The sequence below is a fragment of the Erythrolamprus reginae genome, chromosome 1, assembly GCF_031021105.1.
Source record: "Erythrolamprus reginae isolate rEryReg1 chromosome 1, rEryReg1.hap1, whole genome shotgun sequence".
Taxonomy (NCBI): domain Eukaryota; kingdom Metazoa; phylum Chordata; class Lepidosauria; order Squamata; family Dipsadidae; genus Erythrolamprus; species Erythrolamprus reginae.
This window is the reverse complement of record NC_091950.1, coordinates 18,530,656-18,558,503: the sequence shown is the minus strand read 5'-3', so window position 1 is coordinate 18,558,503 and position 27,848 is coordinate 18,530,656. Positions and strand designations below refer to the sequence as shown.

At 43.2% G+C, this 27,848-nt stretch overlaps 1 protein-coding gene across 1 annotated transcript in view; it reads left to right on the top strand.

Moving 5' to 3' along the window:
• The window catches only part of TMEM161A (transmembrane protein 161A), a 33,462-nt gene extending 7,641 nt beyond the window's left edge, over nt 1–25,821 (top strand). Inside the window, exons 2-12 of the mRNA XM_070746181.1 lie at nt 3,249–3,352; nt 6,926–7,006; nt 8,656–8,753; nt 12,484–12,640; nt 14,009–14,160; nt 14,265–14,325; nt 17,136–17,279; nt 18,810–18,923; nt 20,692–20,866; nt 24,363–24,459; nt 25,269–25,821. Of these exons, the coding sequence (XP_070602282.1) occupies nt 3,249–3,352; nt 6,926–7,006; nt 8,656–8,753; nt 12,484–12,640; nt 14,009–14,160; nt 14,265–14,325; nt 17,136–17,279; nt 18,810–18,923; nt 20,692–20,866; nt 24,363–24,459; nt 25,269–25,546 (1,461 nt within the window). The 3' untranslated portion in view covers nt 25,547–25,821. The remainder of the gene's footprint in view (nt 1–3,248; nt 3,353–6,925; nt 7,007–8,655; nt 8,754–12,483; nt 12,641–14,008; nt 14,161–14,264; nt 14,326–17,135; nt 17,280–18,809; nt 18,924–20,691; nt 20,867–24,362; nt 24,460–25,268) is intronic.
• The last annotated feature ends 2,027 nt before the right edge of the window (nt 25,822–27,848 follow it).

Here is a 27,848-nt window from a genome sequence, read left to right as displayed (position 1 = left end):
TGGAATAAAGTGTATAATTGGTGGAATGTTAAAAAATAGTTTTAATAATATATGAATACATTTTAAAACATTTGAACTTATTAAATTAAATATACAATAGTAGTATATTAAGAAATTTAAAGGATAAGGTTTTTAGATTGAGTAAGTGCTTTTAATTATTTCATTATATTGTTAAAATAGATATAAAGAAGTAGATTTTAAATTGAACAATTACATAGTATTGTAGTATTTTAAGAAATCTTAAGTATAAGCTGTTTTTTTAGTTTAATTAATTAATTTTAATTAGTTTAATTATATTACTAAAATGAAAATATCAAACTGAACATTATATTTTAGTAGTATATTGATAAAATTTATGGATATTAGAATTGATTTTAACTATGTGAACTATAATATAAAAATGGAAATATAGATGTAGATTTTATAAGATGGTAGAGTATTATAAACTGTATTTCTGTATTGATCTGATCATAGTTAGATTTTTTTTCTGTATTAGTTAGACTTCTATGATTAGCGGAGCAATGGTAGCTCCTTTAAATGTTAAATATTGTTTGTATTGTCTGTCTCAAAGAAAAACAATAAAATATGATTTTTTTAAAAAGGAAGTCTTGGAAAAATGTTTTTACTTCTTATTTACACTACTAACTATTCTACTTTACTATACATATATCAAACTAGTATCTCACTGGTATCTCACTACAACTATCTCAGTTACAATAACTCACAGGAACCAACAGATCAATACAGCAACTTCAGAGCACACTTTACACAGAGCAGGATCAGAGAGAGAGTGAGGGGAGAGCAGGGAGCTCTTGCATATTTAAATACTTATCACCTAATGAGGTTGCTGCATGCTTAGTTGCCTCAGAATGACTCTACGTAGGCCTTCCTTCTGCATTGAGATATTGCCTCAGGATCAATGTTCCCTCTATTTTTTTTGGTGTGGGCAGAAAAATATAGTGTCTGAGCGGCAGTCCCTTTGGACTGGGCAGCATAGAAGTATAAATAAAAATAAATAAATAAATAAGAAAAAAATTACCTTCTTTTTTATTAAAAGAAATTAATAATAAAACAAAACCAAAATCTATTACTATTATTACTATCTTCTCTTTTTCCATCCCTGTCTCCTCCCCCCTTGTGTGTGTGTGTGTGTGTGTGTGTGAACTCTTGAACCATTTCCAATAACAGGTGAGCTATTGGAAATGGTTCAAGAGTTCACACACACACACACACACACACACAAACGGCTGGGTTTTTTCCCCTCTGTTATTATTTGGGTGCTTTTTACCATATGCTTTAAATCAAGAGTTATTTCTCTCTCTTTCTCTCTCCCCCTCTTTCTCTCTCTCTCTTTTTCTCACTTTCTCTCTCCCTCTCTTTCTATCTCTCTCCCCCTCTTGCTCTCTCTCTCTCTTGTTTTCTTTCTCTGTTTCTATTGCTTTCTTTCTCTTCTCTCTCTTGCTATCTCTCTCCCCCCCTTTCCCTCTCTCTCTCTTTCTCAGTTACTTTCTCTCTCCCTCTCTCTCTGTCAGCGAGGGGGCTGCGAGAGCACTTTCTCCGAGCGCTTCAGGAAAGCCTGCCCTGCCTCTACTGCAGCCCCCTTGCTGAAAGGTCCGGGACGAAAGCGCTCCCAGCAGCGAAGGGGCTGCGAGAGGGGCGGGGCGGGCATTCCCGAAGCGCGCGGAGAAAGCCCTCTCTCGCAGCCCTCTGGCTGGCAGCGCAGAAGTGGAGAAGAAGAAGCCGCAGCCACCGCCGCGAGAGAAGTCGCACCCCAAGGCAGGAGGTGGCGGCGGAGGAGAGGGGGCGTATCGGGCGGGCGGAGGGCAGTGTCGAGAGGCCACGAGCGCGAGGGGGCCGGAGGCACCGTGGGGAGGCAGGGGCGGCCGCGGCTCCCTTCCCTTCTACTGCCGGCGCCTCCATCCCCCCCCCCCCGCGGGCTGGCAGGGGGATGGGGAGCGCGCCCCCGAAAAAAAGGGTGCGTGGGGGGGTATTTTGGGGGGCGCGTCTGCGCACACGTGCAGCTTACGGGCAACGCTGCTCAGGATATGTTGAATCCTGACATTAATGACCCAACTAGGTAACATCACCAATGCAAGAGTAAATATCATCAACATGCGCTACTGCTGAGTAACAGTTGGGTAACAATATTACTTTTTGAAAATCCGAAAAGAGAATAATAAAATGGAATTAGTGCTTGTTTACCCCTCTCTTTCTTTCTCTCTCTCTCTCTCTTACTCTCTCCGTTCCACATACAAAAAATAACAAAAAGTCTCCATTATATTTGCTGTGTGCTTCCTTTTGAGCCTCCAGATGTGCAGGGCTGCAGGTACTATCATCCCCAGCCAGCAATGAAGAAAGATTCATTCTGATGCATCTGGAGCAGTGTTTCCTCAAACCTGGCCTCTCAAAGATGTGTGGACTTCAATTCCCAGAATTCCTCAGCCAGTATTTGAGTTCCACACATCCTGTGCAGGGAATTGTGGGAGTTGAAGTCCACACATCTTCAACACTATTAAGAAACACTGTTCCAAACTCACAGATACACATAAAAACGTTTGAAATGCATCCATCCTAGCTGGAGAAACATTAGTCTGGATGATTGCTAAGATGGAGAAACCAAAGTTCTTCTCCCGAGATACCGTATTTTTTGGAGTATAAGATGCACCTTTTTCCTCCCTAAAAGAAGCTGAAAATTCAGGTGTGTCTTCTACTCTGAATGTAGCTTTTTTCAAAGCATTTTTCCAGCCCTAACTACATGCTAACGATCTTCCCAGATCTTACCTTGCAAGTTCTTTCATTGTTACTCTTTGCAAAGAATGTTTTCCAAACCCTAACTCTTTGCAGCTTTTTTTCATTGCTCTACTTGCTCCAAATGCTTCTTTCCATCCCTAACCAAATGCTAACAATATTCCCAACTCTTACTGACTTGCAGGCTCTTTCATTGTTACTCTCTGTGAATAAGGTGGGTTTTTGTTAAAGCCCTAACTTGGGGATAAAATAACGTGTTGAAGCTGACCAGAGTAAGGATGCTAGCCAGATTAATACCTGGTAAGCGGATTCTTTTCCCTATTTTCCTCCCAAAGAAACTAAGGTGCATCTTATATTCCAGTGCGTCTTATACTCTGAAAAATACGATAACTGGGAAAAGTGGCTGTTTTTTCTTGGATGGAAGGAGGGAGTCTTATTTATGAGCCATGATTGCAAGTGGAAGAAGCCTTGGCATTGATGTGTCTCTTTCTCCTTGGCAGGCGTTGATGGGCATTCAGCTTGTATTCTCCTTGTTCGTAGCCAGCGTCTTTCAGAAGATGGCTCCCCACTGGTCTTTCGCCCGATGGCTCCTTTGCAACGGAAGGTACGTCATCCTTTGTAACGAGAGAGTCGTGTCGCTCCGTAGTAGCAATCACGGCTTGTTCTGTGGAAGAATAGAATAGAATAGAATAGAATAGAATAGAATAGGTCTCTGGAGACCTCACCTACAAAAAGATATTGACAAAATTGAACGGGTCCAAAGACGGGCTACAAGAATGGTGGAAGGTCTTAAGCATAAAACGTATCAGGAAAGACTTCATGAACTCCATCTGTATAGTCTGGAGGACAGAAGGAAAAGGGGGGACATGATCGAAACATTTAAATATGTTAAAGGGTTAAATAAGGTTCAGGAGGGAAGTGTTTTTAATAGGAAAGTGAACAGAAGAACAAGGGGACACAATCTGAGGTTAGTTGGGGGAAAGATCAGAAGCAACCTGAGAAAATATTATTTTAGTGAAAGAGTAGTAGATGCTTGGAACAAACTTCCAGCAGACATGGTTGGTAAATCCACAGTAACTGAATTTAAACATGCCTGGGATAAACACATATCCATTGTAAGATAAAATACAGGAAATAGTATAAGGGCAGACTAGATGGACCATGAGGTCTTCTTCTGCTGTCAATCTTCTATGTTTCTATGAAGAGAAAATGGTCCCTCAAATTTGCAACAAAGGCTGGAACAGAGGTGTCCAGAGAGGGTCTATGTCAGAGATGCTATTTAGCTGGTTCAAACCGGTCCGGTCAAACTGGTAGTGGGCAAGTGGGGGTTGTTACCTATCGCTGCTACCGGTATGAATTTCAAACAGCTCCGCATCACCAGTGTGCACGCGCCCCAGCAAGATTTTTGGTGATTTTTTTTGCTTCCGGGCTCTCTAACAGGAGCCTTCTGAAAATTCAAGGGTACAAATTTCAGATACACACGTTTGAAAATTCAAAACAATGTTCTTTATCACAAAATTCAAAATAAACAAAGTACTCTTTTTGTATTGCAAAGAGCACTCTTCCCAAAACAACCGGGTAGTCTGTACAATGTCCCTTAAACAATCATTAAGTACTTAGCTAGCAGCTGTGAAGAAACGTCACACCCCTTCTTCTTCCAACGAAGTGAGACACACACACGTTGCTCTGCTTTGGTTTTAAAGGCGTGAAAAAGCAACAAAGTCCAGCACACAAGGTTCCTGACAAAACTGCAACAGGTATTCTTCCACAATGGCCAAACCCACATGCTGCTATTTATAGCAGCAGTCCTAATTACTGGAGCCCCACCCAAACACAGGTGGCCTCCCTTATTTCCTGTAATATGTTCTTATTTGGTCTCTTCTACGCATAATTCTGCGCTTGCGTGGGTCCAAAATGTCATCATCTGAATCAAAGGAAGATAAGGGAGATTGACTGCCTGGGCTGTGTGCCAAGTCCTCCTCTGCCGAGTCACTCCCATTTTCTTCTTCATCCGAGGAAACTAAACTCTGAACTGATTCTGTCGGCAATAACACAGGCCCGTGACATGTTGAAGTTTCCCCTGCATCCACCTCCCCATTCCCTGGGGCAGGTGCTGGGCCAGAGCCAAAGACAACAACCGGTAGATAAATTATGTGAATGCCACCCCTGGTCACTCTATTCGTGTCCAACATGTTGAGTTGACAACCGAGTAATTGTATCCCTTCTTTTTTTGAATGTGCATTGGACAGGTGACTCATTCAAAAGAGGTGGTATTTTTCACTGCAGAGCTGTGATTGCAATCTGGACATTTTTGACTCCCTCCTACAGATATTCTGGAAAGTTGAGTTATTTCGCAACTTTAAAAAAAAAACAACTGTGCTGTGAATCCGATAAAACTTTTGTTTTAAAAGCAGAAATGTGTTTTACTTCTCTGGCTCTAGAGAGGCTTATTTGGAATCTTAAGAGCAGATTTAGAATGGGGCCATTTCCTAAATATTGAGATGGCTTCCCTGCTTCCCCTTCCAAGATAATTTGTCCCTATTAGTGCATAAATTCATTTAATATAAATGAATTTATGCACTAAATTCATACAAATCTAATAAATAAATAAATAAAATAAATAAAATAATAAAATAATTTAATATAAATCAATTGTATTTTTATTTATAAATTTATAAATAGAATAGAATAGAATAGAATTTTTATTGGCCAAGTGTGATTGGACACACAAGGAATTTGTCTTGGTGCAGATGCCCTCAGCGCACATAAAATAAAATATACATTTGTCAAGAATCATGTGGTACAACACTTAATGATTGTCATAGGGGTCAAATAAGCAATGAAGAAGCAATATTAATAAAAATCTTAGGATATAAGCAACAAGTTACAGTCATACAGTCAACATGGGAGGAAATGGGTGAAAGGAATGATGAGAAAAACTAGTAGAAATAGAAGTGCAGATTTAGTAGAAAGTCTGACAGTGTTGAGGGACTTGTTTGTTTAGTAGAGTGATGGCATTCAGAAAAAAACTGTTCTTGTGCCTAGTTGTCTTGATGTGCAGTGCTCTGTAGCGACGTTTTGAGGGTAGGAGTTGAAACAATTTGTGTCCAGGATGTGAGGGGTCAGTAAATATTTTCCCCGCCCTCTTTTTGACTCGTGCAGTATACAGGTCCTCAATGGAAGGCAGGTTGGCAGCAAATGCATATAAATCCAATAAATAAATAAATAATAAATAAATAAGCTTACATATGTGTTTTATTAAAATACAGTGGTACCTCTACAATGGTACCACTACAAACGCCTCTACTTATGAAATTATTTAGATAAGAACTGGGTGTTCAAGAACCATTTTCCACTTACAAAACCGAGCCCCCGAAACTGTAACCGGAAAAGGCAGGGAGAAGCCTCCGTGGGGCCTCTAGGAATCTCCTGGGAGGAAACAGGACTGTCAAGGGCGGGGAGAAGCCTCTGTGGGGCCTCTCTAGGAATCTCCTGGGAGGAAACAGGGCTGTCAAGGGCGGGGAGAAGCCTCCGTTGGGGCCTCTCTAGGAATCTCCTGGGAGGAAACAGGGCCTCCACCCTCCCTGTGGTTTCCCCAATCACACGCATTATTTGCTTTTACATTGATTCCTATGGGGAAAAATTGCTTGTTCTTACAAACTTTGAGTGGGTTGGACTAGATGACCTTGCAGGGGGTTGGACTAGATGATCTGCAAGGTCCCTTTCAACTCCAATATTATTAATTATTAATTTATTAATTATTAATTAATTATCAAAAGCCACGGTGGTGTCACGATGGATTCTGATAACCTCATTTTCTGTGCCAATCCTGAATTTTGTAAACTGACCTACAGAATGTCTTAAACAAACATCTCCAAAAGAAGGAAGTGCCTTATTTTTGTCAGAGTCGCTTGGTAGTGAGATTGGTGGCATGTAAAATTAATAACTGAATAAATAACTGAATAACTGAATGAATGAATAAATAAATAAATAAAAATAAATACATAAATAATAAATAAATAAATTCCCCGCCACGCAAACACTGTCCCCAGTTTTTAACAGAAAAACATAAAGTGGTAAAATAGTGACCAATTCACTAACAAACATGCTCCGTATCCGTGGCAACTTTCTTTTCCCTTTCTATGCGGCATCAAACCTGTGTTTTATATTTTGCTAGCTTGCACCGCTACAAACATCCTTCAGAAGAGGACCTACTTGCTCTGGCAGGGAAGCAGAAACCGAAGGGAAAGCGAGACAGGTAAGTCCCATTTGCAAAAGGCTGGTCATCGTTGCAGGTAAATTGGCTAAAGCAGTGTTATTTACTTAGTGAAGTTAAAATATGTCATCTTCGTTGGCTGGGGAGTTCTGGGAAATTACAGATACAGTGATACCTCGTCTTACAAATCCCTCGTCATACAAACTTTTCGAGATACAAACCCGGGGTTTAAGATTTTTTTGCCTCTTCTTACAAATTATTTTCACCTTACAAACCCACTGCCGCCACTGGGATGCCCCACCTCCGGACTTCCGTTGCCAGCAAAGCACCCGTTTTTGCTCTGTGGGATTCCCCTGAAGCTCCCGTCGCTGGGAAAGCCCACCTCCGGACTTGCGTGTTTTTGTGATGCTGCAGGGGAATCCCAGCAGTGCAAAAACGTGCGCTTCGCTGGCAATGGAAGTCCGGAAGTGGTGTTTCCCAGCGAGGGGAGCCTCAGTGAAATCGCAGCATCACAAAAACACAGAGGTCCGGAGGTGGGGTTTCAAGGACTTCGGTGTTTTTGCGATGCTGCGATTTCACTGATGCTGCCTTCACTGGGAAACCCCATCTCCGGACTTCCGTTGCCAGCGAAGCGCTCATTTTTGCGATGCTGGGATTCCCCTGCAGCATCGCAAAAACACAGAAGTATGGAGGTGGGGTTTCCCATGGAGGGGAGCCTCAGGGAAATCCCAGCAGCGCAAAAACGGGCGCTTCGGCTGGCAAGAGGGGCAAATTTTGGGCTTGCACGTATTAATCGCTTTTCCATTGATTCCTATGTGAAACATAGTTTCCTCTTACAAACTTTTCACCTTAAGAACCTCGTCCCGGAACCAATTAAGTTTGTAAGACAAGGTATCACTGAATATGTGTGTGTGTGTGTGTGTGTGTATGTATGTATATATATGTTTTTTCTGTTGGATCACCCTGGTATATTGAAGGAACGTCACAGCTCCTTTTTGCCTCTAGGCCCAACCCAGGGCCATTTCAAGGTAGTTAATTTATTCATAGCCAACAAACTATGTCCTGTATGTATCACATGTTTTTGCTGAATTTTTAAAATTAAGGGAGACTAGGATAGCGCTATTTCGGCCTTGTTCTGGCCTCATCAGCTAGCCATACCCTTACTGGGATTTGATCCTGGGGCTCCTGCCTTGTAAGGCAGAGAATTAACCTCTAGGCCACCGGATCTGATCCCTTCAGCTTTGTACCAGGGAGGGGCTATATGTTTTTTTCTGTTGGATCACCCTGATATATTGAAGGAATGTCAGAGCTCCTTTTTTGCCTCTACGCCCAACCCAGGGCCATTTCAAGGCAGTTAATTTATTCACAGCCAACAAACTATGTTCTGTATGTATCACATGTTCTTTGCTGAATTTCTGGCCTCCAGGGGGTGGAGGAAACTGTTTTCGCCCTATCCAGGCATTGAATTATGGGTGGGGGCACTCGCACATGCATGATACAAATCTAATAAATAATAATAATAATAATAATGATAATAATGATAATGATAATAATGATAATAATGATAATAATAATGATAATGATAGCATGTGCCCACGTCCTTTCAGCACCTAAGGAAAAAAAGGTTTTCCATTATTGCCTTAAACCAAGTTGAGCAGTAAGCAGGGATGCTGGCTGTTTCTTTGCTGCAGGAGGATCAACGGAGTGACCGATGGAAAACCTTCAACCGTTCCCCGAGATATTGATTTGCAACTGGAGAGTAGCCCTATCCGGACAGTGGATGCTCTGGGTAAATATGCTCTGGAGATTGTATTACATGTTTATCCTACAGGGTGGTCAAGGAAAGCTGTCATCTCATCAGGAATGTTACAATTTTATGATGGTATGTTTGTATGTATGTATATTTATTCGTTCATTCATTCATTCATTCATTCATTCATTCATTCATTTATTTATTAGATTTGTATGCCGCCCCTCTCCGAAGACTCGGGGCGGCTAACAACAATAAAAAAGACAATGTAAACAAATCTAATATTAAAATAATCTAAACCCCCCCCCCCCCCCAATTTAAAGAACCAATCATACATACAAGCATACAATGTATAAATTCTATAAGCCTAGGGAGAAGGGAAAATTTCAATTCTCCCATGCCTGACGACAGAGGTGGGTTTTAAGGAGCTTGGTTTGGTTTCATAATAAGGGTTTTTTAGTTGTTTTAGTATTGGATTGTTACATGCTTTTTTTATTACTGTTGTTAGCCGCCCCGAGTCTACAGAGAGGGGCGGCATACAAATCCAATAAATAAATAAATAAAGGATGCTGCAGATTCAGAAACGCAGATTGTCCTTCCCTGACGGCAAACCAAATTTCCATTGCTAAGCAAGTGGATTGTGTCCCGATTTTACGACCTTTCTTGCCACGGTCGTTAAAGTGAATCACTTCCGTTGTTAAAGCTAGCAACACCGTTGTTAATTGAATCTGCCTTCCCCCTTGACTTTGCTTGTCGGAAGGATGCAAAAAGGTGGTTATATTGACCCCGGGACACTGCAACCGTCGTATGAGTCAGTTGCCAAGCCTGTGAATCTTAATCATGCGACCATAAGGATGCTACAGAGGTCGTAAGTGTGAAAAATGGCCATAAGTCGCTTTTTCTATGCTGTTGTAACTTTGAGCAGTGACTAAATCAGTGTTTCCCAATCTTGGCAACTTGAAGATATTAGGACTTCAACTCCCAGAATTCCCCAGCCAGCAAAGGGAATTCTGGGAGTTGAAGTCCAGATATCTTCATGTTGCCAAAGTTGGGAAACACTGCACTAAATGAATGGTTTTAAGTCGAGGTCCAGCTGCAGTGTTGCATCACTAAGAGTTATACTTAGCATTTAGCAATAGCAATAGCACTTAGACTTCTATACTGCTCTAAGCGGTTTACAGAATCAGTCTATTGCCCCCAACAATCAGAGTCCTTGGAGAGGGGCAGCATATAAATCCAAATAACAATAATAACAATAACAATAATAACAACAACAACAACAACAACAATAATAATAATAATAATAATAATAATAATTTATTGGATTTGTATGCCGCCCCTCTCCGCAGACTCGGGGCGGCTAACAACAATAATAAACACAACATGTACAATCCAATAATAAAAAACAACTAAAAACCCCTATTATAAAACCAAACATTATAATAATAATAACAACAACCATCATCATCATTATTATTTTACCCAATAACAATAACAACAGAGTTGGAAGGGACCTTGGAGGTCTTCTAGTCCAACCCCCTGCTTAGACAGGAAACCCTACACTACTTCAGACAAATGATTATCCAACATCTTCTTAAAAACTTCCAGTGTTGGGGCATTCCCAACTGTTCCACGGATTATTTTTTCAAACTGTCAGGAAATTTCTCCTTAATTCTAAGTTGCTTCTCTCTTTGTTTAGTTTCCACCCATTGCTTCTTGTTCTACCCTCCGGTGCTTTGGAGAATAGTTTGACTCCCTCTTCTTTGTTGCAGCCCCTGAGATATTTCATAACACTGCTATCATGCCTCCCCTGGTCCTTCTTTTCATTAAACTAGATCTACTGAGTTCCTGCAACCGTTCTTCATATGTTTTGGCCTCCAGTCTCCTAATCATCTTTGTTGCTCTTCTCTGCACTCTTTCTACAGTCTCAACATCCTTCTGCTTTTTAATTTGGGAAAAGAAGGACAAGTCCTCAATTTACAACCACACTTGTACCCAAAATTCCTGTTTTTAAATGGGACTTTTGTTAAGTCATGTTTTGCCCCATTGTATGGCCTTGCTTGGCACAGTTGTTAAGTGAATTTCTGCTATTGCTAAGATAGAAACACGGTTTTAAAATGAATCTGGCTTCCCCGTGGACTTTGCTATTTTTTTAGAAGGCCACAAATAGCAATAGCAAATATTCATTCATTCGTTCGTTCGTTCGTTCGTTCGTTCATTCGATTTTTATGCCACCCTTCTCCTTAGACTCAGGGCGGCTTACAACATGTTAGTAATAGCACTTTTTAACAGAGCCAGCCTATTGCCCCCACAATCCGGGTCCTCATTTTACCCACCTCGGAAGGATGGAAGGCTGAGTTAACCTTGAGCCGGTGATGAGATTTGATCTGCCAAACTGCTGGCAGCCAGTGATCAGCAGAAGTAGCCTGCAGTACTGTACTCTAACCCCTGCACCACCGTGGCTCTTGATAAATATTTATGACGGTCGCATGACACCCGCACCCTGGGCACTGCAATTGTCATAAGAACCTAAGAAGAGCCATGCTGAATCAGGCCAAAGCCCATCGAGTCCAGCATTGTGCATGACAAAGTGGCCCAACAATTGTCCATGGGGATCTTGAGCAGAAAGAGAAGGCAAAACCCTCCCTTTCCCTTGACCCCCAACAAATGGGACCCAAGGGAACCCTGCCTGCCTCAACCAACATAGAGGCGGCACATGGACATCCGTTTCAATAACCACCGATACACTTGGCATCCATGAATCTGTCTAATCCTGCCTTGAAGCTATCCAGACTGACAGCTGTCACGACCTCTTCTGGAAGTGAATTCCATAAACCAAGGACCCTCTGGGTGAAGAAATATTTCCCTTGATTTGTCCTCACTTTCTTACCTATGAGCTTTAGGGAGGGCCCCCTTGTCCTAATATTGTGTGATGGAGAAAAGAATTTTTCTCTATCCACCTTTTCTATCCCATGCATGATTTTATACACTTCGATCAAATCACCCCTTAAACGCCGTCTTTCAAGGCTGAAGAGACCAAGGCGTTGCAACCTGGCATCATAAGGGAGGGGCTCCATTTCCTTGATCATTCTTCTTGCCTTTTTTTGCACCTTTTCCAGTTCCATTATATCCTTCTTGAGCTGCGGTGACCAGAACTGTACGCAGTACTCCAAGTGTGGTCTCACCATCGATTTGTACAGATAAATATGAGTTAGTTGCCAAGCCTCCAAATTTTGATCACATACGTGACCACGGGGACGCTGCAACGGTCCGAACTGTGAAAAATTGGTCTTAAAGTCACCTTTTTCAGTAGTGGTGGGTGTAACTTTGAACGGTCACTAAATGAATTGTGGTAAGTCTACAGGTATACGAGGGGTTGCCACAGAGAGGAGGGGATCACTTTATTCTCCAGGGCACCGGAGGGCTGGATGAGGAACAACAGCTGGAAGCTGACCAAGGAGTGATTCAACCTGGAAATAAGGAAGAACTTCCTGACGGTCAGAACGATCAACCAGTGGAACAACCTACCAGCGGACGTTGTGAACTCCAATACTCTGGACAATTTTAAGAGGAAATTGGACTACCATTTGGCTAGGATGCTATAGGGTTCCTGCTTAGGCAGGGGGTTGGACTTGATGACCCTCATGGTCTCTTCCAACTCTAACAATAAATAAATAAATAAAGTCAAGGGCTACAGGTACAGTATTGAATTCGATCAGACCTGAGACAGGATGCTAAGCGTTTTCTGGTTTGTTTTTTTCCTCTTTAGTTCTGTGCTATTTCCTGGAATATCAGTGGTACGTGGACTTCGCAGGATATTCCACTCTGGTCTACCTTTTCACGGAAGGTTATTATTGCCTCGTGGATCCCCAGAAAGAAACCAACATTGGAATCCTCTGGTGCCTTCTGACCATCATATTCTCTGTGTATCCTTTGTAACGCTTCCCTTTTGTAACCAACTTTATACCGTTATAGGCAGTAGTGGGTTGCTGCTACCGGTACGGTAAGGGGTGGCACACCGGTAGCGATCGCTGCTCATGCACCTTCAGGTTTCTTGCGTGCATGTGTGCGTCCCGGTGTGCTTTCGTGTATGCGCATAAACAGGAAGCAGGACCAGACTATCTCCGAGGCCGCCTTCTGCCGCACAAATCCCAGCGACCGGTGAGGTCCCACAGAGTTGGTCTCCTTAGGGTCCCGTCGACCAAACAGTGGCGGAGCCTAGGGGAAGAGCCTTCTCTGTGGCGGCCCCAGCCCTGTGGAATCAGCTCCCCCTGGAGATTCGCACTGCCCCAACAACTCCTCACCTTCCAAGAGAGTTTAAAAAACCATCTTTGCCGTCAGGCCTGGGGACATTAGATCTTCCCCCCTGACCAATGAATGTTTCTTAGTATGATTGCCAAATGAATTGTAAATGATAGTTTTTTAAATCAGAATTTTAAGGATTGTTTTTTAATGCATTTTTTTTTTTAAATCATTAGATTTGTACTGTATTTTGTTGTTGTGAGCTGCTCCAAGTCTCTGGAGAGGGGCGGCATACAAATCTAAATAATAATAATAATAATAATAATAATAATAATAATAATAATAATAATAATAATCTGAAGTTAGTTGGGGGAAAGATCAAAAGCAACGTGAGAAAATATTATTTCACTGAAAGAGTAGTAGATCCTTGGAACAAACTTCCAGCAGACGTGGTTGGTAAATCCACAGTAACTGAATTTAAACATGCCTGGTATAAACATATATCCATCCTAAGATAAAATACAGGAAATAGTATAAGGGCAGACTAGATGGACCATGAGGTCTTTTTCTGCTGTCAGTGTTCTATGTTTCTATGTTTCTAATAATAATAATATAGTTTGAGGGAATTATTTGTTTAGCAAAATGATGGCATTCAGGGGGAAAACTCTTGTTGTGTCCAGTGGTTCTGGTGTGCAGTGCTCTATAGCATCGTTTTGAGGGTAGGAGTTGAAACAATTTATGTCCAAGATGGAAGGAGTCAGTAAATATTTTAAGTGCCCTCTATTTGACTGATGCAGTATACAGGTCCTCAGTGGAAGGCAGGTTGGCAGCAATTGTTTTTTCTGCAGTTCTGATTCTCCTCTGAAGTCTGTGTCGGTCTTGTTGGGCTGCAGAACTGAACCAGACAGTTATAATGCAGATGAGAGACTCGATAAGCGAAGTGAAACATCTTCAAAGAAAAAAACCAGGAAGTCCAATTGCCTCTTGAAAAAATAAACCCAAGCCCCTTTGGGACAGAATGGTTGATGTTATGGCCTTAGCACCAACTTCAGCAAAACTTTTGTTATGGTGATGCGTCATTATTTCCGGTCCAAAGAAGGGGGAGAGCGTTCGGTCTGCCTCTCCTTTGCCTTTCTCTTCCTACTGATTGCAATGGTGGTTTTGGTGGTCCGGGAAGATTACCTCGAATTTGGGCTCAATGCAGGTGAGTGACCTTGGGCATGGGCCGTCGCTGGGCACCCTTGCCACCTTGGCTGGCCGAATGAAGCCCTTTGCGGTCCCTTGATCAGCTCTCTCTCCCCTATCCAGGACTAACCAGCGTCCATAACAATTTGGAGGCCTTCTTCATGGACCAAGGATGGGAATGGATGTAAGTGTTTTTTGCTGATTGACTTTCGATCCTCTTCCAGTTTAGACCCAACTTTTGCTGCTATTACCTTCCCAGTAATGGGTCCCATTGGTTGGGGGTCAAGGGAAAGGGAGGGTTTGGCCTTCTTTTTCTGCTCAAGATCCCCATGGGCAATTGATGGGCCACTGTGTGACACAGAATGCTGGACTCGATGGGCTTTGGCCTGATTCAGCAGGGCTCTTCTTAGGTTCTTAGTAATTGTAGTGTTGCATTTGAACCCTCAGGACAGTGGTTCTCAACCTTTCTAATGCCGTGACCCCTTAATACAGTTCCTCATGTTTGTGGTGACCCCCAACCATAAGCTTAGCGCCAATTCTCCCAAACTGATTGGCAGGAAGGTCAGAGGGACGCCCCCACTTTAAATGCCTGATTGGTCAGATTGTAAAATATGTTCTAAGGTGCCAGAATAGAAGCTTTAGTTCCTAACACCATGGGAAATTCGTCTTTTTTCATGGTCTTAGGCGACCCCTGTGAAATGGTCATTTGACCCCCAAAGTGGTCCCGACCCCCAGGTTGAGAACCACTGCCTCAGGAGAAAGTCAGGCTCTAAAGACCACTAGTAAATAAGGAAAGAAGGATGTAATTCCATTTTTCAAATAGGTTTTTATTTATTAGATATTCACTTGTTCGTTCGTTCGTTCGTTCATTCATTCATTGATTTATTAGAGTCAGAAGGGACCTTGCAGGTTATCTAGTCCAACCCCCTGCTGGTGCAGGAGACCCTACATCACACTAGTCCAATAGCAATCCAATCTTTGGTTGAAAGTCGCAAGTGTTGGAGTGTTCACCATCACTGCGGGCAAGCCATTCCACTGGTTGATCGCTCTCACTGTCTTATTTTTTATTACCAGTTTTATTACTTTATAAGAAATTCAAGGCAGGCAACCTTCATAAGGCTGCTCCTTCCTCCTCTTTTTTCCTCATTTCCACCATTTTTGTAGCCCGTCTTTGGACCCGTTCAATTTTATCAATATCGTTTTGTAGGTGAGGTCTCCAGAACTGAACACAGTACAGTGGTACCTCATGATACGAACTTAATTGGTTCCAGGAGGAGGTTCGTAAGGTGAAAAGTTCGTAAGATGAAACAATGGTTCCCATAGGAATCAATGTAAAAGCAAGTAATGCGTGCAAATCCTTCAGGAAAATCCCAAACTTTAGAAGGGAGGCGAACAGAGGGCAGGGAGGAGCAGCTAAAGGGGCGGGTGGAAGAAGCAAGGCTAGGCTAAAGGGTGAGTGGGAAGGAAGAAAGGCAAGGGGGGCGCCCCTCCCTTTTCTTTCTTCAAAAGACACCCTTTCAGTGCCTCTGCAAGCACTGTTTTCTGCAAAGTCTTTCCCCCTCCAAGCCGCCCCTCCCTTTTCTTTGTTCAAAAGATACCCTTTCAGTGCCTGTGCAAGCACGCTATTCTCCTACTTTTTTAAATGCAAACTCTTTCCCCCTCCAAGCCGCCCCTCCCTTTTCTTTCTTCAGAAAAGAGGGGGGAAAGAAACCCCTTCATCCCAGCAGCAGAGGCTTGGGTTTGTAAGGTGAAAATAGTTCAGAAGAAGAGGCAAAAAAATCTTAAACACCAGGTTCGTATCTCGAAAAGTTCGTTAGAAGAGGCGTTCGTAAGATGAGTTACCACTGTATTCCAAATGTGGTCTCACCAGCGCTCTATACAGCAGGATCATAATCTCCCTCTCCCTGCTTGTTATACCTCTAGCTATGCAGCCAAGCATCCTACTTGCTTTCCCTACCGCCTGACCGCACTGTTTACCCATTTTGAGACTGTCAGAAATCACTACCCCTAAATCCTTCTCTTCTGAAGTTTCTCCCAGTTAACGAGTTTCTTGCCTGGATTTGTATTCACCTAATAATATGATCAATGTTTGAGAACGTGTCTGGGTTTTATTTCTGAATTGGACCCAGCCAGCCAGAATAGAACCCACCTCTGCTCTGACCAGTTCAGCCAATGGATAAGCAAATTGATTGACTCCTTTCACTTAACCCCAAGACCTTCTCTCCTCTGAAAAAACGTTGATGGTTTCTGCCCAGGATTCGTGGTTGGCTTAACCGGGCATTTGTTCTGTGTTAGCAAAAACTTCAGAAGAGAAGGATTTAGGGGTAGTGATTTCTGACAGTCTCAAAATGGGTGAGCAGTGTGGTCAGGCAGTAGGAAAAGCAAGTAGGATGCTTGGCTGCATAGTTAGAGGTATAACAAGCAGGAAGAGGGAGATTGTGATCCCCTTATATAGAGTGCTGGTGAGACCACGTTTGGAATACTGTGTTCAGTTCTGGAGACCTCACCTACAAAAAGATATTGACAAAATTGAACGGGTCCAGAGACGGGCTACAAGAATGGTGGAAGGTCTTAAGCATAAAAGGTATCAGGAAAGACTTAATGAACTCAATCTGTATAGTCTGAAGGACAAAAGGAAAAGGGGGGACATGATCAAAACATTTAAATATGTCAAAGGGTTAAATAAGGTTCAGGAGGGAAGTGTTTTTAATAGGAAAGTGAACACAAGAACAAGGGGACACAATCTGAAGTTAGTTGGGGGAAAGATCAAAAGCAACGTGAGGAAATATTTCACTGAAAGAGTAGTAGATGCCTGGAACAAACTTCCAGCAGACGTGGTTGGTAAATTCACAGTAACTGAATTTAAACATGCCTGGGATAAACATATATCCATCCTAAGATAAAACACAGGAAATAGTATAAGGGCAGACTAGATGGACCATGAGGTCTTTTTCTGCCGTCAGTCTTCTATGTTTCTATGTTTCCTCCCTCCAGGATCCCGGTGACAAAACTTGGAATTAAAGTGGGCCTCGTCGGCCTCTGTTCGTTCATTGGTGCCTGCTTGACTTTCCCGGGCCTCCGGTTGGCCCAGACTCAGTTGGATGCACTCAAGATGGTTGCCAACCAGCCAAAGATCCAGTTACGTACAAACCCCATAAGTCTTGAGAATTGAAGAGAGACCTGCCTCACCTTCTTCTAAAATATAGAGGCCTAAGCAGGGCTGAAATCCAGCAGGTTGTGACAGGTTCTGGAGATCCGGGAGTGGGAATTTTGAGTAGTTTGGAGAACTACCACCTGTTATGCCGGGCTTCACGCTACGAGCTCCAATTAAGTCCAAAGTGTAAATTCAAACACACACACTGTTGTAAACAAAGAGTCGGTTTATCAAAAATAAAAATATTGTACACACGCACTTTAATCAGCCAAAGTGCTCTCCCACAAACCACGAGCCTGGAATGCGGTGAAAAGCAAAAACAAAAGCAGAGCAGATAAAGGCAGCTGTGAAGACGTCACAGCCACCCCTCTTCAAGAGTCCTCAAGCTGTACTTAATTGTGATATATTCAAAAAGTCCTGGTAAATCCTGAAGCAGTCCAAAATCAAACAGCACTCGTCTCTCACCAAACGGATAATCTCCCACACCGAGAGGCAGTGACTCTGGCAATTTATCAGCAGCCCCATTAGCCTAATTGCCCCGGCCACAGGTGTTCCCCCTTATCTTCTATAACACTTGCGCAGTTGTTCCCTTCTCGTCATAAACCTACCCCTGCGAGCATCTATGAATCCCTCTTCCTCCAAATCTAATGATGATTCACTAATGGGGTCATTAGCTAATGGGCTGCCTGTAACTACCTCACCGTCCAATCCTGCTTCACTCCCAGAATCTTCCCTTGACACAGAATCCTCACTGTCTGAAGCTGTTGGCAGTAAAACCGGCCTCTGATAACGTGAGGATTCTCCCAAACCAACCCCCACAGTCCTCGGAGCAGGAGCTGGCCCAGAGCCAACCACAACCACCACCTCTGGCTGGGATTTTGCTATATCCTTCCCCTGCCACGCCCACCAAGCCACGCTCGCAAAACCAGTAGTAAAACATATTGGAAAACAAGTGGCACGCCGAGCCGTATTGGTGGGCATGTGAGCCCAGGTCTGGTACACCGGCCAGCTGATTTTCAGGCCTTTTGGACCCACTGAGAACCTCTGGAGGGGGTGGGGAAGGCCAGTTTTTTCCTCTCCCCAAGCTCCAGAGCAGGGGTCCTCAAACTTGGCAACTTTAAGACCAGTGGACCTCAACTCCCAGAATTCTCCAGTAAGCTATGCTGGCTGGAGAATTCTGGGAATTGAAGTCCACAAGTCTTAAAGTTGCCAAGTTTGAAGACCTCTGCTCCAGAGCATTTTTAGGAGCCTGGGGAGGGTGAAAATGGCCTCCCCACCCCCACCCCCAGAGGCCCTCTGGAAGGCCGGAAACATTCCATTTGCCAACTTCTGGTTGGACCGGAAGTTCTGTGTTGATGGCACCATTGTGGATCTTGACTCTTTTAACCCTGCCCTTTAATCCATAACTTAAAAGCTTGTTTGTGTGTGGGAGGGAGGGTGGCCAAATACACATTTCCAGGCGCTCAAAAGTCTGGGGAATTGGCCTAACCAACCTCCCTCTTCCCATCCCACAGACTCCTCCTGCATGCCAGTTTTCTTGCTCCCGTGATCGTGGTTCTGATGTGGATCAAGCCCATTTCACGAGACCTCCTACTGCAGGCCCCCATGGGCAAGGAGACGGTCCAGATGTAAGTTAAGGAGAGCAGTTGCGTTCTGGCTGTGATCCTTCCTTCCTTCCTTTCTTTCCTTTCTTTCCTTTTCTTTCTCTATCTCTCTCTTCCTTTCCTTCCTTCCCTTTCTTTATTTCTTTCTTTTGCTTTCTTCTTTTTTTCTTTCTCTGTCTCTCTCCCTTCCTTTCCTTCCTTCCTTTCTTTCCTTCCCTTTCCTTCCTTCCTTCTTTCTTTCTTTCCTTTCTTTCTTTCCCTACCTTTTCCTTCCTCCCTTCCGTTCTTCCTTCCTTCCTTCCTTTCTTTCTCTCTCTCTCTCCCTTCCTGTCCTTCCTTCCTTCCCTTTATTTATTTATTTCTTTTACTTTCTTTCTTCTTTTTTTCTTTCTCTGTCTCTCTTCCTTCCTTCCCTTTCCTTCTTTCTTTCTTTCCTTTCTCTCTTTCCCTACCTTCTTTTCCTTCCTCCCTTCCGTTCTTCCTTCCTTCCTTTCTTTCTTTCTTTTACTTTCTTTCTTCTTTTTTTCTTTCTCTGTCTCTCTCCCTTCCTTCCTTCCTTCCTTCCTTCCTTCCCTTTCCTTCTTTCTTTCCTTTCTTTCTTTCCCTACCTTCTTTTCCTTCCTCCCTTCCGTTCTTTCTTCCTTTCTTTCTTTTCTTTCGCTCTCTCTCCCTTCCTGTCCTTCCTTCCTTCCCTTTCTTTATTTCTTTCTTTTACTTTCTTTCTTCTTTTTTTCTTTCTCTGTCTCTCTACCTTCCTTACTTCCCTTTCATTCTTTCTTTCCTTTCTCTCTTTCCCTACCTTCTTTTCCTTCCTCCCTTCCGTTCTTTCTTTCTTCCTTCCTTTCTTTCTTTTCTTTCTCTCTCTCCTTTCCTTTCCTTCCTCCCTTCCCTTCTTTCTTTCTTTTCTGTCTTTCTCTCCCTTCCTTCCTTTCCTTCCTCCCTTCCCATCTTTCTTTCTTTCCTTTCTTTCTCTCTCTTCCTTTCCTTCCATTTTCTTCCTTCCTGTCTCCTCCCTTTTCTTTCCTTTCTTTTTCCATTCCTTTCCTCCTCCCTTTCTTTCCTTCCTTCCTTCCTTTTCTGTTTTCTTTTGAGCTTCAATTCAAGTAATTTCTGCTTCATTTTTTGTTGTTGGCATTCCTTATAGCATCCATGAGGCTTAGTAACTTATATTCAAAAGGGGGGGGAGGGAAAACAAGCTACGGGTGGGCTCTAACTTACCTCACTGCCAGTTCATTCCCTCCTGTCCCCCCGGGGTCCGCTTTGCACGCACATGGGCAATGCCAAAAAACTCGCTTTTTGGAGAAGCAAAAACCAGCTCATGCGAAAAACAAAAACAGAAGCGAAAAACAAAATGGCGGCCCCTATGGCACCGCCGAGAGAGACGGTTTGAGGGCGTGGACAGCTGGCAATCGCCTCCTGGTTCAGCTAGCGCGGGGGAAGTGAATTCCCACTACCGTTCTATAGAACCGATCCGAACCCACTTCTGAATCAAGCCACGATTCTCAGACTGTTGCTTGTCAGATCAGCATTTGAAAGAGGTCCTTGTTAAATATGCGCTGAGGTAAATGTAAATAGTTGAAATGCTTGCTGCGTTCTGATTGGCTAAGAGTTTGACAGGAGGATTTTAGCAGGAAAAATAAAGTATAAAAGGAGCGCACTGGCACTGTTTGTTACTTGAAGTCACTTGCCAAAAAGTGCTTGCTATCCTTTCCAAATAAAAGAGCTAAAAGAGTATTTTTCAGCCCTTCTTCATCCTCAGAGAGCTAACGGATCCCCTTCCTCTTTGTGACAGCATGTCGGACACCACCTACAATTCCGTACGCCTCTGGACGATTGTCGTGCTTTGTGCGCTACGCCTGGCTGTCATCCGCTACCATCTCCAGGCGTACCTGAATCTGGCTGAGCGTTGGGTGGAGCAAATGAAACGGGAGGCCGGCCGGATCACCGTCCTAGAGATCCAGCAGAAGGTAGGCCCAAGATGGCTCACGGCAAACAGGGCAAAGCGAAGCAAAGCGTTTTACAGGGAGTCCTCAACCTAGGACCAAAATTTCCGTTGCTCAGCAGGACAGTTGTGAAATGGGTGTTCCCACATTGTACGCATTTTTCTTGCCACAGTTGTGAAGTGAATTGTTGCAGTTGTTAAAGATAGTACACAATTGCTCACTGAAGGTGGTCTCCCCATTTATTTATGTATTTATTTATTAGATTTGTATGCCGCCCCTCTCCGTAGACTCGGGGCGGCTAACAACAGTAAAAAGACAATATGAACAAATCTAATATTAAACGTAATGTAGAAAACCCCAATTTAAGAAACCAATCATACATACAGTCATAAATTTTATAAGCCTAGGAGGAAGGGAAAATCTCAGTTCCCCCGTGCCTGACGACAGAGGTGGGTTTTAAGGAGCTTATGAAACCAAGGAGAGTGGGGGCAACTCTGATATCTGGGGAGAGCTGGTTCCAGAGGGTCGGGGCCGCCACAGAAAAGGCTCTTCTCCTGGGTCCTGCCAAATGACATTGTTTAGTCGACGGGACCCGGAGAAGGCCAGCTCTGTGGGACCTAACCGGTCACTGGGATTCGTGCGGCAGAAGGCGGTCCCAGAGGTATTCTGGTCTGATGCCATGAAGCTGGTTTCCCCATTGACTTTGCTTGTCAAGAAAAGTTGTAAAGGGTGGTCACATGACCCTAGGATAATTCAACTGTCATCAATCAATCAGAATAGAGCTGGAAAGGCCCTTGGAGGTCTTCTAGTCCAGTGTTTCCCAACTTTGGAAACTTGAAGATATCTGGACTTCAACTCCCAGAATTCCCCAGCCAGCGAATTCCCCAGCCAGCTAGTTGAAGTCCAGATATCTTCAAGTTGCCAAGGTTGGGAAACACTGTTGTAGTCCAACCCTCAGCTGAAGCAGAAACATAGAAGATTGACAGCAGAAAAAGACCTCATGGTCCATCTAGCAGGAGATCCTATATCATTTGGCTATCCAGTCTTTTCTTTAAAACTTTAAAACAATGATGAAGCACCTATTTTTTTAATATAATGGGGTTTCTTAGGCTTTTAATGTAAAATTGTTATTTTAGACTTTAATATTAGATTTGCTATTGTATATTGTTTTATCACTGCTGTGAGCCGCTCCGAGTCTGCGGAGAGGGGCGGCATACAAATCTAATACATAAATAATAATAATAATAATAATAATAATAATAATAATAATAATAACAACAACAACAACAACAACAACAATAACAACATCTGGAGGCAAACTGTTCCAGCAGTCAATTGTTCTCACTGTTAGGAACTTTCTGTTTAATTCCAGATTGCTTCTCTCCTTCACTAGTGTCCATCCATTGGCAGTATTAGATAAATTATGTAATATGAATATTAGAAATTGTAGAAAATGTATGCAACTTTCTATCTTTATATTTTGATGTATTTTTCCCCTTTTTCTATTTTAGATTAAAGTTAGTCTTTCTTTTTAAATTAGATACAATTTAGTTGTTATATTTTTAATTTGCTATACAAGATGTTTTTACACATATACACCATTAGATATCAAGGTATGAGTGTACAGTAGTCCCTCACCTATCGCTGGTGTTACGTTCCAGACCTGGCCGCGATAGGTGAAATCCGCGATGGGAAATTTATCGACTGATAGTACTTATTTAAGTATTTATATTGTAATTGTTTGGTAAGTTTTCATTGTTTTAAGTGTTTATAAACCCTTCCCACACAGTATTTATTTTAGATACAGTATTTAAATACAGTATTTACAATTTTAGATTTTTTTTTTTTTTTTTAAACCTGCCGATCGAGTTCGGCGGGCTGTTTAAATCTGCCGATCGGCTTCCTCAGAAACCCGCGATGAAGTGAAGCCGCAGTAGGTGAAGCGCGGTATAGCGAGGGACTACTGTATTTACAGAAATGATTGATTATGGTGATATATGTGTTTTTATTTGTGTATGTTTTTAAGGTGCAGAGAAATAAAAAAACTTTATATATATAATAAAAGATTACTTTTCTCTAATATGGTGACCAAAACTGGATGTAGTATTCCAGGGGTGTACTTACTAAGGCTTTACAAAGTGGTATTAATACTTCATGCGATTTTGATTCCATGCTTCAGTTTATAAATGTCATAAATACTTTATGCATCAATATATGAGTCTATGGAGAGGGGCGGCATACAAATCCAATAAATAATAATAGTAATAATATAGATGTTAAGAACTGTCATAAATACATGCCAGTTGCCAAGCCTCCAAAGTTTGATGCAGTGACCACGGGGATGATACAGTGGTGCAGTAGCCTAGAGGTGGAGCTCTCGACTCACAATCAGGAGCCTGTGAGTTCGATCCCAGGTAGAGGCAGATATTTCTCTGGGCACAATGAGAATACAGTGTTCCCTCGATTTTCGCGGGTTTGAACTTCGCGGAAAGTCTATACCACGGTTTTTCAAAAATATTAATTTAAAAATACTTTGCGGGGATTTTCCCTATACCACGGTTTTCCCCACCTGATGACATCATATGTCATCGCCAAACTTTTGTCTGCCTTTAATAAATATTTTTTAATAAACTTTAATCAATAAACATGGTGAGTAATAATCTGAATGGTTGCTAAGGGAATGGAAAATTGCAATTTAGGGGTTTAATGTGTTAAGGGAAGGCTTGTGATACTGTTCATAGCCAAAAATAGTGTATTTACTTCCGCATCTCTACTTCGCGGAAATTCAACTTTCGTGGGCGGTCTCGGAACGCATCCCCCGCGAAAAGCGAGGGAACACTTTATATCTGCTTAATAAAATTCTACATTGGCGACAGGAAGGGCATCCAGCCATTAAACACTCTGCTAGCTCCTTTCAGTTGCCCAAGACTCCACCCCACAAGGGATTATGGGGGTCGTTAAAAGCTGATTATGACCATGGGGATGGTACAATGGTCATAAGCGTGAAGCCGAGGTGGCGCAGTGGGTAGAGTGCAGTACTGCAGGCCACTAAAGCTGACTGTAGATCTGCAGGTCAGCGGTTCAAATCTCATCACCGGCTCAAGGTTGACTCAGCCTTCCATCCTTCCGAGGTGGGTCAAATGAGGACCCGGATTGTGGGGGCAATATGCTGGCTCTGTTGAAAAGTGCTATTGCTAACACGTTGTAAGCCGCCCTGAGTCTAAGGAGAAGGGCAACATTAAAAAATCAATCAAACAAACAAATAAATACAAACAAACAAATAAATAGTGCCCTAAGTCCATTTTTTAAAACTGTGTTTTACTAACTTAAAACCTACAGTGATTCACTAAGCGACTGTGGCAAGAAAAGGTCATAAAACAGGGCAAAAGTCACTTTGCAACTGTTTTGGGCTCAATCGTGTGGTCATAAGTGGAGGATTATCTATACCTGGGTTGCTATTTAAGACTTTAAATAACCAGATCTCAATTTTCATTCTTCTTTTTATGTTTACTATTTCCAGATCACCAGAATCTACTGCTATGTAACAGTGGTCACCCTCCAATACCTGGCGCCCATCTTTCTCACCCTACACTGCACCCTCGTCCTCAAAACTCTTGGTAAGGGACTTTAGTTGCCAAACTTTGGAATTTTCATCATATAACTGGGATACTTGCGGGACCGTCTTCTGCCATATGAATCCCAGCAGCTGGTTAGGTCCCGCAGAGTCGGCCTTCTCCAGATCCCGTCAGCCAGACAATGTCGTTTGGCAGGACCTAGGGGAAGAGCCTTCTCTGTGGGGGGCCCCGGCCCTCTGGAATCAGCTCCCCCTGGAGATTCGCCCTGTCCCCACCCTCCTCGCCTTTCGCAAGAGTCTCAAGACTCACTTATGTCGCCAGGCCTGGCGTGATTAGATCTAGAGACCCTGGCCAATAAATGCGATGTATGGCTGCAATTGAATTGTTTGATTGATTTGTACTGGGTTTTTAGCTTACGTAGTTTTTTAATTAATTAGATTTGCTTTGTAATCACTGTTTTATATTGTATCCTGTGAGCCACCCCGAGTCTTCGGAGAGGGGCGGCATACAAATCAGATAGATAGATAGATAGATAGATAGATAGATAGATAGATAGATAGATAGATAGATAGATAGATAGATAGATAGATAGATAGATAGATAGATATAGATAGAGGTAGGTAGGTAGGTAGAGAGAGAGAGAGAGAGAGAGACAGAGACAGAGAGAGACAGAGATAGATAGATAGATAGATAGATAGATAGATAGATAGATATAGATAGATAGATATAGATAGATAGATAGATAGATAGATAGATAGATAGATAGATAGATAGATTTCACCCATTACAAGGCTGATAAAAGAATTTTGACGCACATAACCTCTCCCCTATTCCTTTTTCTCCCCCCAAAGGTGAATATTCCTGGGGCCTGTACCCTGAGCCCGCGCTAACATCTCCAGCGCCCAACGCTATTCCGGTTCGCCAGGCCACCCCCTCGGAGGACTCTGCGAAAGAAGAGATCCAGGCCGCCGTAGAGCAGATCACCGCCTCGCTTAGCGCCCTGGGCACCGTCTTCACTCCTCTTTTCTACCGGGGGCTCTTCTCTTTCTACGTCTGGTGGGTTGCGGCCTGTCAAGTCGTTTCCCTCTTCTTTGGCCTCTACTTCCATCAGCACCTGGCTGTATCCTAAGCTCTCGGAGGGAGGCGTTTTGGCTCCTGGACTGTGTTTAGTGCCGGAATTATGGATTTTCTCTTGAGGGTTTGCAAATCAATAGCCGGGTTGTCCCCCTTGAGGGAAGGTTTCCTTGTGGGCATCTCTTAGAAGAAACCAGCCGGGTTCAAGGACTGCTTTTTAAAAAACCAATCACTGGACTGGATACACATCTTCCATGCTATCCCAAAAGAGGTTTTAAAAAAAAGGGAGTGTGTTTTGATCAGCTCTGATTAAAAAAAATATTTCTCAGATCTTATGGCTTTAAAACATTCAGGAGTAAGGTTGAAGTTTGAACAATGGCATCGCCTTTCATATCTCCTTTGCTAAGGTGGGACTAGAACTCACAATCTCCTGGTGATTGGCACAAAAACACTCAGCTGGGTTTCATGACTAAGGCGGGACTAGAACTCACAATCTTCCGGTAATTGGCACAAAAACAAAAATTTCTTAAGTTGTTCTCTCCTATGCATCACTCTCCGCATGCGTGGGTCTGTCATAAGTTCTTGTTCAGAATCCAGGGATGATAAGCATGATTGATCTCCTCCTGGGCTGTCTGCCAAACTCCCCTCTTCCCTGCCACTCACGCTTCCTTCGTCAGAGGAGCCTTCGTCGGGAGATTCTATCGGGAGCAAAACAGGCCTGTGGCACGTGGATGTTTCCCCCACATCCACCTCCACATTCCTTGGGGCAGGAGCTGGGCCAGAGCTAACCACAACACCGGGCGGCCCTGCAGGCCAGATCTAAGAACCCCACAGGCCAGATGCAGCCCATGGGCCTCAGGTTTTGACACCCCTGATATAGGTTTTCCTGCTTGAGCAGTGGGCTAGACTAGAAGTCCTCCAAGGTCCCTTCCAACCCTGTTATTGTTACTAGTCATGGTCAGTATTGGATTGCTACTGGTATGGATGAGACAGTGCACCGGTAGCAAAAGGTGCGCTGTGCGTGCAGCTTCACTCTTGAGTGCATGTGTGCACATCTCAGGAAAACTTTGCTTCTGTACATGCGCAGGAAGCAAAATCTTGCGAGGACATGCATGCGAGATTTCGATGGGGTTTTTTTTGCTTGTGCACATGTGCACAAGCAAAAAAATCAAAATCTCTTGCGCATGAGTCCCCTCGCAAGATTTTGCTTCCTGAGCATGCACAGAAGCAAACTCTCACTGGGACATGTGCGTGCGCACACCAGAGAAATGAAGCTGCACGTGCAGCGCATTGGTAGCAGCAGCAACGGGAATCTGCCCCTAGTTGTGGTCATCCAAAAACGTTTGGAGATACAGTGGTACCTCTACCTAAGAACGTCTCTACTTAAGAACTTTTCTAGATAAGAACCGGGTGTTCAAGATTTTTTTGCCTCTTCTTAAGAACCATTTTCTACTTAAGAACCCGAGCCCGGAAAACTTTTCCAGGAAATTTGAAGGCCTGGCCAGTTTCCTGCCATTCCCCCTGGGTTTCTCTCTCCGGCGCAGTGTATGGGAGGCAGCCTCGTGCCGGGTGTATGGGAGGCGCATGCTCCTCCTCACCGCCTCAAACGAGTCCCTCTTTTTTTTTTTAAGCCTTAAAGTTTTGGATCTTTTTGATTCCCCTCCCCTCACCACCTTCCTTCGGCAACGACTGTCCTCCTCCTCTTCTTCCTCCTCCTCCTCCCACCCAAATTCCGAGCTTTTATTTCTTTCCTGATGGGTTTGCACACATTATTTGCTTTTACATTGATTCCTATGGGAAAAATTGCTTCTTCTTACAAACTTTTCTACTTAAGAATAATAATAATAATAATAATAATAATAATAATAATAATTATTATTATTATTATTATTATTAGATTTGTATGCCGCCCCTCTCCGAAGACTCGGAGCGGCTCACAACAACAAAACAATACAAATCCAATAGTTCTATTTAAAACCCCTTAATATAAAAAACAGTCATACATCTCAGACAAACCATACATAAAACGGAAACGGCCCAGGAGAATCAATTTCCCCATGTCTGACGGCAGAGGTGGGTTTTAAGAGGTTTGCGAAAGGCAAGGAGGGTGGGGGCAGTTCTAATCTCCAGGGGGAGTTAATTCCAGAGGGTTGGGGCCGCCACAGAGAAGGCTCTTTCCCTGGGTCCCGCCAGACGACATTGTTTTGTCGACGGGACCCAGAGAAGGCCAATTCTGTGGGATCTAACCAGTCGCTGGGATTCGTGCGGCAGAAGGCGGTCCCGGAGATATTCTGGTCCGGTGCCATGAACGGCTTTATATTATAGAACCTGGTCGCGGAACGAATTAAGTTCTTAAG